General features: G+C 40.6%; 1 protein-coding gene across 1 annotated transcript in view; it reads right to left on the reverse strand.

Moving 5' to 3' along the window:
- Positions 1–18,429, reverse strand: part of LOC137661900 (VPS10 domain-containing receptor SorCS1-like) — a 304,008-nt gene that overhangs the window by 70,788 nt on the left and 214,791 nt on the right. The window contains exons 6-8 of the mRNA XM_068397663.1: positions 15,428–15,492; positions 5,891–6,009; positions 2,869–2,958 (exon numbers count right to left, since the gene is read on the reverse strand). Coding sequence (XP_068253764.1) covers positions 2,869–2,958; positions 5,891–6,009; positions 15,428–15,492 — 274 coding nt within the window. The remainder of the gene's footprint in view (positions 1–2,868; positions 2,959–5,890; positions 6,010–15,427; positions 15,493–18,429) is intronic.

The following is an 18,429-nucleotide window of genomic DNA, read 5'->3' on the forward strand; positions in this document are numbered from 1 at the left end:
ATTTTTTTCAGGGTGAGGGTTGTTTTTTTGGAGGGAGGAATAATACAAAAAGATGGCCTTCATCTTGATATGGAGCAAGAAGTTCACTGCACCTTCCACCACTACAGCAGATGTTCATCTTGCCTCCCTACAGAAAGGGAGGAGGACAGGAAAGTGAAGCAAGGCACCTTTCTCAAACAGTCCTTTTCATCTTCAGGGGCTCCCCATGCATTTGCCTACTGAGAGCCTGAGCTTTCCTCTATCTGTTCCAGCCAATAGTGGAAGTACACTAATATGCAGTTCTGTATCTGTCTCTCTTGCCTTTCCAAAGACAAAAGTAAGAGCACGATGCTGTGCATGGGTTTGATCAGATGCCTACTCACATGACTAAAAGCTAAGGCTTTCTGAATTACTAAACATGCTTCAATTGCCCTTTTTGTACTTGGTTGGGGAACTTCTCCTGGCAAGTTAAATAGCAGGGATGTGTAATGCCTGTTTTATCCTGTCAATTACTGGGACTGTCAGCTCTTCTTAGGGTCTGTATTTAAGGATTTTTTTTTGTGGTTATTGCGTCTTCCATCAGGATATGCATCCTGAGGTTGAAAGAAGGTGATGAATTCAAAACAGAGGTACCACACGCACCCATCTCATCAGTATTCAGCCCAGCAACAGTTAAGGACAGGTCTTTTTAAAAGAGAAATTGCTTGGGTTGCTTCAGTATTCACAGATGCCTGCCCAGTGCATTGGTCTAAAATGGAGTATAGGTACCCTGTGTGTACATTTAAGGTGATTATCGTGAGTAACATTACAGAGTCTGTGACAGAGTCCACGTTGTAGTGCTGTGGTACACAATAGGCAGTACCAACCCACACATCAACATCACTGCAGAAATTAGCAAGTCTCAATAAAGACCATTTACAGGGTTAACACAACCCATATGCACATATGCAGGCATCTTCTTGTAGGGGAGAGAGTTTAAAGTTCATTTAGGCTTTTAATCAAACTGGCTACCAGGCTACTAATGCCAACAAGAAGAATATTTTAGTTTTGATTTGCTGGAGGCCATTCCTGCCTGAGCAGCAGTATCACCTGCCAAAGCTGCCTGCTGTCACACTCCTCCAGTTTAGGAAGAGTGACATGCAGAGACAAGAAACTTGATATTTCCATCTTCCATCCCAGAAGTAGCTTAGTACTGTTTACCATATTTGGCCCCCCTTTCTTAGCTGGAGGAGATAAAAAAGAACTTAGGCATAAAAGAAGCTGTTTGTTTCAATTCCTTGTATAGTATAACACTGTGCATTTTTAATAAAAGCAGCTATCCTGCTTTGATAGCAGCCTCCTTAGACAGCCACAGCTCCCCTGTAGCTCCTTCCAAGCCAAATGTAGCTCTCCGGTCTTTGAAGATATTCCGAGATTGTGACAAAGCATCTTATCTCCTTAAATATCTGCCTTTTTCTTTGGGTCAAATAACACGAATGTATTGCTCCAATTCCTATTCTCTGAAAACACATTGTGATTGTAGTGCATTTTCCCTGGCTCTCCAGAGATTTCTTTGAGAAGGTGGACAGTTGGAAAAATAAGCCTGGACTAAAGGAGACAACCAGTTCAAAGCAAGCAGTCTCTATAGATGGTCTAAATCAGCTGTAAATGATGGTTTTGACTTGGGTGTTACAATAGCCATGCTAAAAATGCAACTCCTTTGCTAAGGGCTACTTCAAATAACACCTGTTTAAATTTGATCTGAATTGACAGAGCAATTCCTTCCTGCTTGGACAGGAAGTTTCAAACCAAACTATCTTTAAACATGACTGAAGATTTTGTGGCAGACCACAGGTCTCCTGTGTCAGAGCCAAGAAGATATCATGGCTTCTGGTAGGGTCCTCAATGTCCTGTAAGATGGGTTTTCAGGTGATGTAAACAGGAGCAAAGGGTACAACAGCAGAGTAGGTAAGGTATGGCATTGAAGGCCTACGTTTGAGCTGCAGTCTGGTTATATGAAGGTCACCCAGTCAATCCACTATAAACAGGTTAGTTGGGTTGAGGAAACAAAGACAGCCAGTTGTGATATTAGCCAAATTATTCCTTTGAATATTTCCATGTACAAAATCTGGTGCCCTTTCAAATTCTAGGAACAGGCTGACCTTGCACTTTCTTTTTTTCCCTTTTGACAATCCTTGCTTAATTTCTGGGAATTCATTTGTCTCCAGATGTTAGACCTCACATAGAATCCACAGGATCATTTGCTACCTGTGAGCTTAAATTTCATTTAAGCCAGACTATATCAAGAACGAAAAGGCCTCAAAAAAAAAATCCTGTGTCTTTGATAAGAAGCCATTAGGAGCCCGGCTGCAAAATGGTGATTTCTTCAAAATGGATCTAACATTTTATATAGGTCTCTTAAAAAATTCAGCTCCAGAAGGCAGCAATAGCCTTTCAAGCTCCAATGCTAATTCACGATTGTTCTTAATTAGGGAAGATATGGAGCAGACACACAAAGACATCTCTTTGCTTGGTTCCCATTAAAATCTGCTAATGAGGCAAAGCACAAAAAGCAACCAACACAGGACAGGGACAGAAAAAGGGAATTTTAAGACTTAAAAAAAAAAAAAAAAAGAAAAAAAAAAAAGAGTCCCCTCCAAAACTTAATTAACTAGCCATAAAGAAATGCTAATTGACATGGGCTGTGGTATCTGTCTACATTTCATGCTGATGTCCTTGACTAGCCAAAGTGCTGACTTTGTTTTCAGTCCTTTCTTGCTTGAAAATGTTAAAGAATGATGTTTTCATTCGTTACATGTAATCTTGCAGCTACTTGTGTTGGATTCAAGAATTTGCGTGCAATCAAAATATCTGCAGGTTCATATGGGCATTCCAGCAACAGCAGCCTACCTTGGGCAAGGAGTACTTCGGCAGCTTCATCTGTGCAAATGCATTTCTCCTATAAGAAACGTAATAATGAGGTCTTCCTCCCGATGTCAACTATGAGAGAAGCAGGAGAGTTATAATCAGGATTTTTTAAAATAATTTTTATTATCAGGGAAAATATCAAGCAAAAGCTGTCAAGAGAAATACCACAGAGTTGGTAGCATTGGCTTAAAACTGCAGTGCTATTACAGTTGATGAATAAACATTGATCCAACTGACAGTGGCTGAAAAAGAAAGCAAGAGGAATCCCATTTTCTGCAAAGAGAGACAAAGGCCAGAATTTCAGGTGAAAGTCCAGTGAAAGTGAAGTCCCGGCTTCACTTGGGCCATTATGTCACCTGATGATACCACAGCTCTCCTCTGCCTTTACCACAAAACAATCTGTTCTTTGCTATCTGCAGATCTGCTGCATAGGCTATTGGTTACGTCAGCAGATTGGCAGACATGACACTTGATTTCTATTTCTGCCTCCAGCTTGGGTTCCTGTGTGTCCCTGTATGAGCCATCATATATATCTGTTATAAAACCAGCTAAGCATTCACAGCTCTCGAAGGCAGGAGAAGATCAGTTGACTTGGTATTTCGGTGAATCTGGCCATTTATTTAAGTGCCTAAATACTGATGGCAAGACTTTGAAAACGCCGAGTTAGAGCAATGTGAGGTTTCATTTCCTACCACCTATTAAAGAGGGGAAAAAATAGAAAGAGAAAAAGCTGTCAATGTTATCTGGTTTCCAGTGCTGCTGAAGTATAATTAATGTTTGTAAAGTACTTTGAAATCCTTGGATGAAAGATACTGAAGAACAAATATTCCAAGGGATTCTCCATGCAGAACTTGGCTGTAATTGCCTGATATCTGGGCTTATCAAAACTTTTCTTTAGTGGTAAGTGTTTTAAAATGCACTGCAGTAGTTTAAAATGCAAGATACACTCAGGGTAGGTTCATACCAGATTAAGTAAAATAAGAACAATTTGTTATTCTAAAGCTCTTCAATGATTTTTTTTTTTAAGAGAATTGGGCAAAAGTTAGGGGAAGGAAGACGAGAAGCATTGTTTATGAGAGTGTGAGTTTGTAAATAAAACACAGTGTAGTGGGAGAAATAAACCCATATTCCCTTATCCTCATGCTTTTGAGCCTACTAATTCTCATTCCAAATGCCTTAGTTGCAGAAAAGCTAGACGGAGATCAAGGAAGGTAGGGAAGGCTAGGGGAGGGTGCTCAGGGTGTTCATCTATTCTTCCAAGACTTTACTGTTTGATATAGGGCTATTCATCCTCTGAAGAACAGTGCCTGGGATAAGGCAGGGTCCAGTACCAGCCATGTTATTTAGCTGTTCCTCGCTAGCCAGATTCATCCAGATGCATACGTAACCATTTTAAATTACCAGCCAACAGTGAATTCACTGACTACTTTGAACAAAGCAGAGGTTGTTTCCAGGGATTACAATATTATTGTTTCATACCTGTAAGTGTCAATTATTAGTGTTTGGCAAGTACTATCTCTTGGATCTGTTATTTTTATTTCTGTTTAAGAATCCCAGTAAGTTTAAGGATTAAAATAGAAGCTTTCCAAATCCAAATATTACATGATACCTTCTCAAACTGCATTACGAACATGAATATATAAAGTTGTGTAAAGTCCCATTGGGCATTAAGGGGAACACCATAAGAGGCTGCCTCTCCTCACATGCTCCTCTTACACTGTGAAGTTAGCACGGAGGTGGAACAAAGCTAAAATCTCACAGCACTGGGAACTATGCAACAATTTATAGACAGAAAGAGAAATGCATCAAAATACAAGGGCTATCCAGAAAGGTAGAGAATCTCCCCAGCATTGACTTCAGATGAGGCAAAGTAGCTGGCTTCTCTACAGTGTGTAGTAACATCAGGTCAGAACAGAGAAGACTAACAATCTTGAAGAGCACAAAATTAAGGCATCAGTGATGAAGTAATGAATCAATTCACACATGAAGAGAAATTCCCCAGCTCCTGTGTCACTTGAGCCACAAACACACAGTCATTCTGAAATGAGAAAGCATGGCTGAAAAGTGATGCATGCCCCTGTTTTCCTTACCACATAAACATTCCATTTGTGCCTCAGACACACTAATTACACAAAAGCTGTTCTGGAATGTAGGTCACAGATTTATTTGTGAATGATTTAGACTGGTGTTTATCACTGAGTTCATTAACTGAAGGTAATTAGCAATGAACTTACCCAATTTAATGTATCAGTCCTCTCTCTTCCCTCCACCCCCAAGCGTGGCAGAATGTAAACTGTCTGGAAGACCATTTTAGTCCTAATGATTTCCAGTTCACCTCCATGTTCCCTGCAATTCTGTTGTTATTTTTGTACTCTTCAGCTGTTATTAAATGGACACTGGTAGCAGCCTAATGAAACCCACAGTAGTTCAGATCTATTCACCAGCTCTCACCTGGAACACAGCTTGGCTGAGTACATCTCATCTTCAGCCTTTTCACTATAATCACAACTGAGGCGCAACAATAAAGCCTGATTACTTCTTCTTTGGTTCTTCCTCTGACTCCCTCCCTCTTTTTCTATTTCCCTCTCATGCTCAGAAAGCTTTGGTCTACTCCCTTTGGTCTGCTCCCTTGACTGACACATCACTTCAAGCTGGGAGGTTACAGTAGTAATCCTAGAGTGCTGATGAGATTGCAGGGAGTGGTACAGAGCACTCCAGTACATATGGTGGATGCTCCAGGCAGGAACTCTATGACCCTACAGTGACAAGATACTAGAGGTAAAAGGAACACTGCCAGCATTGTAATGAACTGCTACAATCCACTCAGTGCCTTTATTATTTGGATCCAGTGTTGTCTGATTAGTTGGGAGCTAACACACATACAATGGAATGGAAGAGAAAATAATATAATATAGAATAATATAACATAAAATATTATATTATTTTAGAATATATATTTCTTATAATATATTCAGAATAAATACGAGAAGAGGGTGTTCTGCACCTGAACAAAGACATAATCATCCTGGACAATCAGGGAGTTATGGTCAATATAGCCTGGAAAGGGTTTGCTGCGAGTGGCTTCACTGCAGTTCTGCATCTTGCAGGTGATGTACTGGGCATCTGAAAGGAAAAGAATAAAATCAAGACACTTGAGATCCTGAGCACAGATTCTTCCTACTGTCTCAAACCTATTTGCTGAGGCAGCATTTCTGCTTCCCAGCCTCATGTGACATGAAGTGACACCATCCGTTCAACGCAACACAACACTTCTTTCCCTTACACTCCTCGTAAATCCACCCTTAATTACTTTCTTCTTTTAAGTTCTTTCCTTCTTCACCTGCCTCAGCCTCCCATTATTTCTTTCATTCCACACTACATCAGAGCTATACATTGCTCCTTTATACCAAGAAAGAGCTCAGCACAGCTGATCTGATTACTCCATGCCACTGTTGTGGTTCCATGCTGGAAGTAGACCAGAAGCAGCATTTGAAGGTGGCACAATGTAATGCTAGGGGCTCAGGTCTGACAGAAACCTAGTCAAGGGCGTATCATTCAGCACTGTTACTTGCCCTGCTGAGTTTATTTGGATGCTACCCAGGCTTAAGCTTAAAGCAAGGAACTCATGAGGGAACAACAGAGCTGTGAAGGAACCTTTACAGAGGCAACAAACAGCCTAAGTCCTGTGACTCTCAAAGTAACTATGGGTCTGAAGAGTTGTGTCTATGCTGCAGGACAGACATGCTCTGTGCTGAGCCTCTACAGTATCCCTGTCATCCCCATGGTGTGAGATTTGCTGTAGAGCATGACAGCTTCTCCATGGTCACATGCAGAGTTTATTTAGAACATGGCCAAGGTCCAGAGCATACACAAGTATGAGGACACCTGCCCCATAGTGTCACCACTGAGAACCCCTTGCATGGCGCACTTCTGTATTTCCTACAGCACTAACACTCTGCAGTGTAATTCAGATCACCTTGGAAAGTAATTCAGACCACCTCCTGTTCAGGGTTTTTACCTACTTCTCTGTTGACAGTCTAGGTAGATGCACTCTGGCAGACCTAGGCAATCATTCTACACTGTCTTGAAACTAGAGGCCTTAACAGTTTCAGTTAGTTGTATGTTTCAAAGTAAATGGCCTAAATGCAGCCCTAAAGACATCTCATCCACTGTCACTGTATGGGATGTCCTCATCTCCTATTCTGAAGCACTGCAGGCAGCTCATCTCATAATCCATCACCTGAAGAAAAACAATTTGCATTTCTTCATGGTGGTAATTTATCCTAGAATACAGAACTAGATTCTCAGTATTCAGTTTGGGCTCTTTCAGATCAATTAAGAAGTTGTACTTTGTTTAGTGATAAAGCTGATTTACAGGAAGAAGGATTTTGGCATTTTAGCATTAGCACTTACATGACAGAAACACTACATGGCATTTAATGTTAGAACAACTTCTAATCCTTTTCCTTGTTGGAGATGCGCAGCCCCTTGTTTGATATAATTACCACCTTCTGATCAGAGAAGTAGCATTTTACACTGAAATAGAAATGGATGAATTTTTACCATCTCATATTTAATCTTGGTTTTAATTAAAATCTATCATTTGACATTTCTTTCCTTGCTTCTAAGGGCTGTTGACTTCTGCTTGAAACAGACATGCAGGGTAACGAACCTTCAGGAAAGTTTGATGAGGGATGATTTTACCCCGGCATTTGCAGAGTTCTTGGAATGTATAAAGTGCTAAGTATTATTAGTCACTGCAGTTTATAACATTTTATGCTTTCACAGCTCACCGCAAAGCATTAATTAATATAGCCCAGACAGCATGATTGAAATGCATTTCCCTTCAGAGGGACATGATTTTTTCCACATTAGCCACGAGAGGGCAGGGAACGACGTTAACTCCCAGCCTGCTCATCCCAGTGTGCTCAGGAAAGTTCCCCTTCAGAACTGTTCAGCCGTGTCCCCTCTGCTCCCAGGACGGAGAGGGACAAGAGGGCCAGAGCCTCTTCCACCACCCAACAGTACTGTGTGGTGCAGTATGTCCCCTCCTTGTCATAAGACAGAGAACAGACATGCATCTCTTCACCTGCAATACAACCAATTTCCACTCCTCTTGTTTAATTCAATTCATTGTATTATAAAGGACAGCCCCCTATACCTACCCCCACATTCACAGCACAAAGAATAGTTTGGGTTGGAAGGGACATTTAAAGGTCATCTAGTCCAGCCCCTCTACAATGAGCAGGGAGATCTTCAACTACATGAAGTTGCTCAGAGCCCCATCCAACCTGACCTTTAATGTTTCCAGGGATGGGGAACCTACCACATCTCTGGGCAACCTGTTCCAGTGTTTCACCACTCTCATTGTAAAAAATTTCTTCCTTATATTTAGTCTAAATCTACCCTCTTTTAGTTTAAAACCGTTACCCCTTGTCCTATCACAACAGGCCCTGCTAAAAAAGTTTGGCCCCATCTTTCTTATAAGCCCCCTTTAAGTACAGAAAGGCTGCAATAAGGTCTCCCCTGGAGCCTTCTCTTCTCCAGGCTGAACAACCCCAACTCTCTCAGCCTTTCCTCATAGGAGAGGTGTTCCATCCCTCTGATCATTTTTGTGGCCCTCCTCTGGACCCTCTCCAACAGGTCCATGTCTTTCCTGTTCTGAGGGCTCCAGAGCTGGATGCAGTACTCCAGGTGGGGAGGTCTCTCATTCTGTCTCAAGAAGGTTCCTGAGTGAAAAGCCTGGCAATCCTGAGCTTAAACAAACCAGCATCAGTTGAAATGGCTGGCTCCACCACCCCCTAAGCTGTTGGCAAGACTGGGTAGCTTTTCACACATGGGATCAAATCACCCAGCATAGAGCTATACAGGATCAGACCTCTGTTTCCCACCTTGTTTCCTTTTTTTTTTCCCCCCACCAGCATTGTTTCCTTCTACTTCCACAGGCACACCAGCTGTCTGGGAGACACTAAGAGGACACTGCAGTGCCATCTTACTTCCCATGCAAATGGATTATCTATCCTGAGAGTACAGGGAGGTAACAGGACGGGTGCTGCTGGGACCAGACAGCAAAGAATATTAAGGAATCTCCTCCACAAGAGATTTTAAAGAGCAGGCCAGGTTGACATCCATTAGAGGTGACCGAAGTTTTTTCGATCCTGTTTTGATGGAGGAATGGGAACTACGTCTACTTCTGCTGTGATCACAGGAGTCTCTGCAGCAGTGATTGTACCATTGATGAAGATTTACTAAGGCAATTCCTGTGAACTTCTACAGTGCAACTCTCCACAGCTTCAATTCTAAAATGCCAGTAATAACTACTAAAAGGCAGAGCACTGAAATTGCTTAAGCTAATCTCCCAAACAGCCAAACCCTGAGATGTGCACACCAAGAAAACCTCCCTCTGCTGTGGGAGACAGGAAGAAGGAAAAGCAGGCTTCTTGTAGTGCCTGGATCCCTCCTTTTTTCCTAGGGAAAGTTTTGCTCTGCTCACATTAAGTCAAGGATTTTGTTTCGGCATTTGATTCTCATGGACATTTTATGTGATTCCATTGGCAGAGCTTTGTAATTTAGCATTAATTAATGTCAATTAATGTATTCAGTTGCTAAGGTCTGGAATTAATTTCATTAGTTTTCCTGCACAGATGTTTCCCCTGCCATAGGTAATTAGGACATTATGCTTTTCATTTCCAGAACCTCACCTCCAACAACAGCTGCTGTTTTTAATATACAACAACAAAGTCACGCTGTGCCTGGGGAGAAGAACATAGCAACTCCCAGCTCTTACACCCCCAGACACTTTGATTTTGACAGGTTTAGACACCTAGAGTAGAATTCTTCTTGGGGAATGGAAGCTATTTCTAAAGAGGAAGCAAGAAAAGTCACAGAAGACAAGAATGGAGGAGACATTGTAAGGGAAACCTCTGACAAAATTAATCTGTCTCAGTGGTGAAAGAGAATTGCAAATGCTAACACATAGCAAAAGTTTAGAGCCAGGGGGACCCCATGCCATGAAATATTTTAGTCTTTTCTGTTTAGCTCGAGCTCCATGCTAATATGTTCTCAAGGGAAATGCATCCAGCCTGTCCCAGAGACATTTCTTGGCTCAGCTGGTGGAGATGGAAGATCGTTGGTGGTTCCTGGAGGGTGGTGAGCCTCTGCAAAAGTACATAGGAGAGTTTCAAATCCCTTCCCCTAAAGCAGAGCAGGACTTGCTTCAGGATACTTTGTTGCCGAGTGTTATTTTAGATGACATATCAAACCCTAATACCCAGTGCTTTCTAGTCTAAGCTTGCACCTATATATTTTGAAAACCTTATTTGATCACAAGGAGAGTCAGATAAAATATTCACTGTACTTCACTGCAAATGTATAATTTTTACTTTTCTTGTCTTTAATTCATTGAGGAATGTGTCCTTCTCTCTACAAATAAATCCACTAAGGACAAATCAGGAATTCATGCAAAGAGCATCCACATAATCTGTGACTCATTTGTCTTCCAGATTTACTATGAAATATCCCAGTTCATTACTGAGCAGTTTAGACATTAGGGATAGTTTCTGTTTTTGAAGGATGACTGGCGTCCTGTAACTAATGAACCATAAGAACATGGCAGTAACATCTCACTGGAAGACCCAGGCCTGTAGCCCCTCTCCACAGTGACTAATAACAGAAGCCTAGAAAAGGTTATAAGAATTTTCCAGGTGCCTTGGTAGTCCAGGTTCACCTTCAGCATCCACAACCTCCCATAGCAATGAGTTCCACAATTTAATTAAACATTCTCCCATACTTTCATCTTTCTACTCATTTTTTGAGAAACACATAAAATGACTGTTCTTTATCAATTTTCATTTGGTCTGAATGTTGATTTGTGAAATATTTATGATATGGGAATATATTCACAACTCTCCAGGCCACAGCAACTGCAAAGCAATTAACCAGTAATGAAGATCAGTGAAATGAAGCCATCCTATTTACTAACTACTCACAAATCTGTTTTTATCCTGCTATTACTCTTTCTTCATTGTATGTCAGTCAGGAATCTTTCTTTACATGGGGAAGTATATCCTCTGCCATTTCTGGCATAAGGATATAATTAAAGAAACTAACAGATGTCATTCTCCAGGACAAATACTAATCACGATCAGGAAAAAAATCACTGCACAGATTTAGGGCACTATGGAAATTAATTCACCACTCTAGCTATGTTAGCAAAAGACTGTCCGGCTAGGTTGCCTACTCATTTTTTCCACAGCGGTGATTATTTTATTCTTCCTAGCAACGTTCTGTGAAAACAGAAATGAAAGTCCTAGCACAACTTTGTGATTCAGACATTATTGGCCAGATGCTCAGTTCCTGTTGATCAGCAAGCAGAGCATGCCTGCTGACCCCAGGTGAGGCTTTGGTCTTATCTGCAATCACAGCAGCACCTAAATTACCTTTCAGTAAGAAAAGTTGCTGTGTAAATCAGGACAGCAGAAGAAAAGTAAAGGAAACAAAAGTACTTCTTAAATATCAGGAACTCCCTGAATTTTTGCCAGCAAACCTCTTAGCTTCTTTCATCCAAACTTTAGAAAAAAATTACGTAAATTAAAAACTTTACTCAAAATCAATTGGCATTTATCTACATAAGCGAACGCATATCTCATAAACGTAACAGGTGGTTTTCTTGACCTGCATCTACAGAAACTGTCACTTAGACATCTTCTGAGTCAGCTTTGACATTCTCTGGAGGGCTAGTGGGTACCCAGTTAGTCTCCAAATGCCTTGTAGGAATTCATCTTTCTAATTCTCACCAACAGTCTGGATTCCTCATTAGGCATTACCTGAATAAAAACTACCTCCCATGTCAATTAGCTTGAGTCGGGCCTTACTGGGATAATCTTCCCTAGCTCAAATCAGATAAGCCTCTTAATTAAGGCTCTTTGAGAACTTGTATATTCTTTACAAATCTAAAACCCACATGTCATTAAGATTATGCACCTTCTGAAAGCACTTCAAGCTGCATTTGAGCAAATCTAGATTTAACTTCCACCAGTCACTCTGCCTGCTGTCTAGGGTGGTGAATGTAACAAAGAGAAGCGTAACGTGTGGTTAAGAACTGTAAGGGATTAATTGTCTTACTGGGGTGTTGACCTGAAACCAGGCAAAAAAAATTCACAATTCCTGCTGACTTTGCTAGCTTGCCTTTCATCCTGTTCCAAAATCAAAGTGGAACACCAGGGACACCCAAGCGTACAAATGGAAATGCGAGATAAGGTTCATATGAACTTCTTCCAACCAGAAAAATCAGTTTTACCCCTGTGCTCTCAGTCCCAGCTTGACTCAGACTGGGCCTGAAGCCTTTAAAAATAAACAAAACCATCATATTTGACAAGATAAAAATTTGCCTGGTGCTCTCCAAAATTTACACAACAGGATTAAAAACATAAATGGCAATGATTAGCCCTGCAAATCTGTCTCCATCAATACAACTAAATTGCACAGCCTGTACTCAGTTTGTTCGTCCCTACCTGCACCCTAGTTTGATGAGACATAGTGTGTTCAGGAGGAGCCTAGATTTTGAGAGATCACAAGGAAAAAAAAAAAAAGTAGGGAGAATGTGCACTCAGGTACAACATTGCTAGCCAGATCCTCAGCAGGTGTAAATCAACATGCCACTGAAGTTATACTGATTTATGCCTGTTAAGAGACTCCTATTTTGGTCCTTGTAAACCTTTTACATTATGTATATAAACATAATAAATAAAATGCACAGACAGACCATAATCAGAGAGCAGAGAGAGTTATTGGTGTTCTAGCAGGGAAAGCCCAATACTAAGGTTGTTGCTGATAGATGTTCTCAAACAACCCTGCCACGGAGATGGGCTAACACTGTACTCTCTTGACATATCTAATTCTCACCTAAAGTTCCAGCTGTACTACTCAGCTTCTGCTGGAAAAGATACCAGCACAAGAATGAGGTGTTTTTTCTTATTTGTACTGAGTTCAGCAGGTTTTTTGCTTGGCCCTTATATTTCCACTTCAGGATCTTTTATTTTATTGTACAGATTGCGTGGTTGTTTCCACACCACTCCCCTGTCTTTCCTTCTTTCTCCCTGCCTTGTTTTGGCAGTCTACCTTCTCAAATTTAATCCCTTTATTGAGTTCTTACACTTAGCTAACTCTCAAAAGAGATATTCCAAACAAAGTATAAATAAGCAAATGCAAGAACATTACAAAAAAAAACAACAAAAAGAAACCCAAGAAAATTTATTTGCAAATTATCCTCAGCTTGGAAAAAAGGTATCTTTCTCACTTCAGCACATTTCACCCCTTCACCCCACTGGCAGTGACACGCGTGCTTCATTCCAGAGGAGAAAGGTTAGTTCATCCATTGGAAGGTCATGGTTACTTTGTCCAGGAAAAGGAGACTGGTTTAGTACTTAGAAGGCAGCTCTAGTAGCCAAAATGCCGGAATATATAAAGTTGGTCACAGTAACTAGAGTAATGAACCCTGTGCACGCTCTTAGCCTTTCTCAGTCTCAAAATCCTGTGATCTGCAGTGCTACCAAATGTCTTCTGGCAAAAAATGCTGTGATATGTTCCAAGGTTACTGCTTCCAGCTAGCCACCGTAGTCCTCTGCCAGAGACCAACATTCCCTGGAACAACTGGCAAAACATAGTATGTGCTTACTGAAAATCCAACACGTTTTCTTATATTGCCAGTGAGCTGAGCTGGGGACCTCCTGAGTCACGAGCAGAAGTTTCACCCAAATGACTGGTTTGCAAGAGGGGTCACTACTGGCTGAAGGTTTGATACCACCGCTATATTTACATTAGAAGTTCTGTCACTGCCTAAACAGAAAAACTTAAGCTGTGCTGCCTCACAACTAAGCCAACATAAGTGCGCAGAATCAGTTACTAGAGCTCAGCTGATGAGCAATAATTTGTAATTCCACAATTCTTTACTAATATGCCTGGCTCCTCAGTGAGGCCAGTTTCATCTACCTATTTTTTTTGGTTTCCACCTTAAGAGCTGCAATAAAGCTTACTAATTTGTTAAGCACTCAAGAAGTCTTTTGCAGAAATGTGCTATAGCTGTGCAAATTATTCTTATTACAGCCTAAGAACTCAAGACCATTCAAGGCACTTGGAGCATGGCACTTTCTCTGCCCACTATGAGCTGAACATCCCTCAAAAGCACCACCGGAATATGGCTCCTTAAACATCAATTGTAGTGCTTCATCTCAATGACCTCAAATTCTTAATGCCTTATAACAGTAATATTTTGTGCTGAAATAGACACTGTCCTGTTTCATTCTCATTTAGCATGTCCCAAGAAATAGAAAGCCTCATGTACCCAGAAATGATAAGAAATAGACATGATACATTCTTTTACTTTTACTAATCTTGCATATCTTAAAATGGAAAGAACTTTAAAACTTTATGGTTTCTATCGCAACTGTTTCTTTTCAAAATTAATCTTCTAAAAAATTCTCTTTCATGCTACATTTCAGTGAGTTAAAAAACTGATTACCTTACAGTTACCTTTTCAGACAGTTTTTAAGTTTCAAATGACACAAATACACATTTTAAGTAACACCACTGCATTTGGGGGTACAATTCAGGGGATAATTTTATCCATTTTAAAGGAACTAATTGACTGCATCATTAATACTTACATATTGCAAATAGTAAAAATCTGCTTGTTATGTTGCAGCAAAGCTGCTATTTACAGAGGAAACAATATGGAATTACAATGATGAGATCTATGGCAACCAGGCTTTCAGTCTGATGCCTGCCTGAGGCAATCCAGTATTGTGGAAAAGAAATCCACAGAGGAAGATCTATAAAGGCAGTGAAGCTCAAAGATAAACCTTGAGGAAGCATGGGTGGGAGGAGAAAAGACCAGCAGGTGGCTTAGGGTGAGAATTTACAGCCAATTAGGAGAATATTTTGGAGTTGCAGGTAAAGGAGGCTCCTGGAATGGAGAAAAGCACCTCAAGAGGCAAAGCAGGGAGTGAGAGGAGCTGATGAAAGTGAAGGACAATGACAGGATAAGCAATAACAGTGAAGAATACACTTAAGCTGGTCATGAAAAGGTTTCTAATGCAAGAGAAATTATGTATTTTCAAAGGCAGGACCTAAGGCAGAGTATCCCTGGTCTGTTAAAACTGTAAAGTTATGAACAAGGTGATATTATGTACTGTGTGAAACAACAGTGGCTAGACTCTGTGACCCAGGAACTTCTCTCCAGTGCCATGTTCCCATGAACAAAAATCACACAGGAAGAAAAGTGCTGTATATACTAACTCCAATTACTGCTTATCACCTATTCTTCCTTACTGTCTTCTTGGCTCCTTTCACAGCCTGTTAATCCCAACTTTTTTGCCTTGCTGAAAAAGACTTCTCTTGTGACCCTGCCTTGGAACAGTCAAACCCCTCATATTAAATGAGTGAATCACTGAAGAGAAGTCAGATTTCCATCATGATACTGTGTGGTTACAAGAATAATAGGGTAGTCCGGAATACCACAATATTCAGAAGCTGATGTACTTACGACCATCCACTGTCTTTGCCTCTAGATGCACGAGATCAGGCTCTCTACCAGACCCCATCATAGACCTGTAAGAGAGAGATTGATACAAAGGCATTAAAAACAACAGATACGATTAATGTCTGAGATATTAATTCCACAGGAGAACCTGTTTATCTGGACCTAAACTCATACTCACAAGCAAAAGCTGATAATTTTGAAAACATTTTGGAGTTTTCCCTAAAATAAACTTGAAAATTTGATACCATTTTATCGAATCAATACCATTGTACTTATGAGTTCTTTATTTCTGACCCCTTCACTTCACTTCTTTCCACCTGGAGACTTGTTTCTGTTCTCGTTGGCGCCTGACATTTTGATGTGTCTCCTGTTTTGGTCAGAAGGGTGCTTTTCAGTTCTGGGTGGGATACAGAAGATTTTAATTGATGGGATAAGAGTGTTTGCCAGCATACTAATTATAGCTCTTCCTTTATATTGGACATTTTATGCACATTTGCTTAATTGACATTCTTAATGATCAATATTCCCTCATTAAGAAATTTTAAAAACCCATTTCATCCTGAGACATTTCAGCACTTCTGAGCTAATAAAAATAATGTTCCATTAATAAAAAAAAAAAAGTCAGATTGACTCAGAAAATGACTGTTTGTTCACTCTGAATTAACCTGCAACAACATAAAGATATTGAGCACTGCAAATAAGGGGTTTACGGACTCAAGCTTTGCTTCCATTGTTGACATTCCCCTGGACTGGCACTGCTGGCCTCGACAGCTCCCTGGGACAGTGGTTTGATGGACAGTCTGAATTATGGCAGTCCTGACTGCACGTATGTACCAATCCCATTGTACAGCAGCCTCACCAGCATCTCTGTCAATCAGCCTTGTTTCCGGTCTTGGTCCCATCATCCAAGTTTTAGTCCTAGATTAAGGTTAAGGGTTAAACAACCAGCTCCTTGTTAGCTGCCTGACCTCCAAGTTAATAGACGCATGACGAAAGAGAAACATTCATTTCCAGTGATAGACAAATTAGATGCTGTTCTGTTCAAAGCCTCATTATTTTTCAGGAAATCAAAAGCGAGGTTCAAACAGTGATTTAGACCTTAATTCAGTTCCCACTGACTGCAATCAGAGGCAGCTCCAGCCCTTAATCATCATGCACATTAACTAATAACCATTATAAAAATGTTAACAATAACAAGACTATTTGTGTCCTGATTAATCCGTAGCTTTGCTTGACAAAGTCTGCAACAATTCTCTAGCTGGAAAACGTTTGGAATTTTTTGTTCTCCTCTGCTGGGGACTGGAAAGTTTCAGAAAAGACTCTGAGCCAGCATTGCTTTCACCTCTTCTCCATTTTAAAGAAAATTTATGGCAAGGTCTTTTTCTCCTAAACATTCAACTTCCATTTAAAATCTCTACTTCCTGATAATTGACACCAAGTAGGTGGGAAGGCAGTACCTTCCTAGGGCATTTTTCCTTTACCTGCTGTCATCAGCAGATTTAGGGCCAAAATGCTGGGCCTGCTAGTTACAATTCAGTTCAAGATAGATGCCAGTGACAAACAGCTCTAAAAAACTGCAGAAAGACTAAGCTTGTAATTTAGCATATCTCCTTTTTATTCTTGTTTATTCAAGCAGGCTTTAAGCACACCTGGAACTGGGCTACTGCAGAAGACACAGTACGGCTTTGTCAGTGCATTTCTCCTCCTGACCTGATTCAGCCCTGTGGGGATGTGAACTCTCCAGCGGAACAAGGATTATATTCCACGGATTTGAACACTATGTCTCTTCAGAGACACAGAACAATGGTATTCATCCAGCAAAGAACTTGTTGCCCTAGTTAAAGCCTGTGAGTCTACAGTCAGGTGCTTTGTGAGTTTCCGCCTCACAGTGCTATTCTGACCCCAAGAAAAACCTCCATTGCATCTCATCAGGCAAAGACAGTTAATTCAGAATGAGACATCTGGATGGAATGTGATTGTCACTGTTGTTTTCACTTGTGATACGAGCCATAATTTACATCAAACTCTTAAATGTCTTAAGAGCAGCATATAAATATATGTGGACCCACCAAGCTCTGAAAGTTAGAAGGCTACAGCTTTAACGACCTGCATATTAGTTATTTTCACACTATGACAATCAGTATTGGGACTGCAGAAGCTTCAACTCAAGGTAGAATTAAGCCATCAACTGTCCCAAGGATGGACAGAACAAGGATGAACAGAACAAGGATGACTGAAACACGACTGGTGATAAACTTTATTCATCTACTCAAAGGCTTCCTTTCTTTTCATATCTCCTAACCCCTGCAAATTAGAAATGTGATGACAAAGATGAAAACTAAGGCCCAGAGAATCTAAGGGAGTTCCTGAAGTCAAACAGGACATCTGAGGTAGCAGTAAGAGCCATATCCAGGTCTTCCTATCTGCTAGATCTCTCTTCCTATCTTAGAAAATACACATTCCATTGCTTTGGCTTAATTTACTTGTGACAGCATAAGGTCACAGTCAGGCCCATAATAAATAACATGAACAATCAGTCGCAAAGGACAGGCAAAATACAAATACATATCTGCTCAAATCAATATTAGCTGTACACAGCTGACATCCAGAAACATATCACTCCCACCTGGATTCTGCTGAGAGCTTACTAACCAGAATTTTTTTAATGTCACATTTTCTTGTACCACGCTGTTTTGTTCCATGGTAGCCCTGTGATATTTCTCTATACATCGCTCCATACCACCTGAAAACCCACATAAAGTAGTATTTTTCTTACCCAGTTATACACTATAGATATTTAACTCTGAGCTAATCACACTCAACTCTCCTTGCAGGCAGTGAGGAAAAACAGGCAGTTTTGCACCGTGGTTCATCTGAACAGTGTCAGATATGACTTCATGAGAAGATAAACTTTATCCTAGAAAGGGCTGTTTCTCTCCATTGAATACAAGATGTCTAGACACCTACACTACAGACACTCACATGTGATCACATAAAGGTCCCAA

Source organism: Nyctibius grandis, chromosome 4 (genome assembly GCF_013368605.1).
Source record: "Nyctibius grandis isolate bNycGra1 chromosome 4, bNycGra1.pri, whole genome shotgun sequence".
NCBI classification, from domain to species: domain Eukaryota; kingdom Metazoa; phylum Chordata; class Aves; order Nyctibiiformes; family Nyctibiidae; genus Nyctibius; species Nyctibius grandis.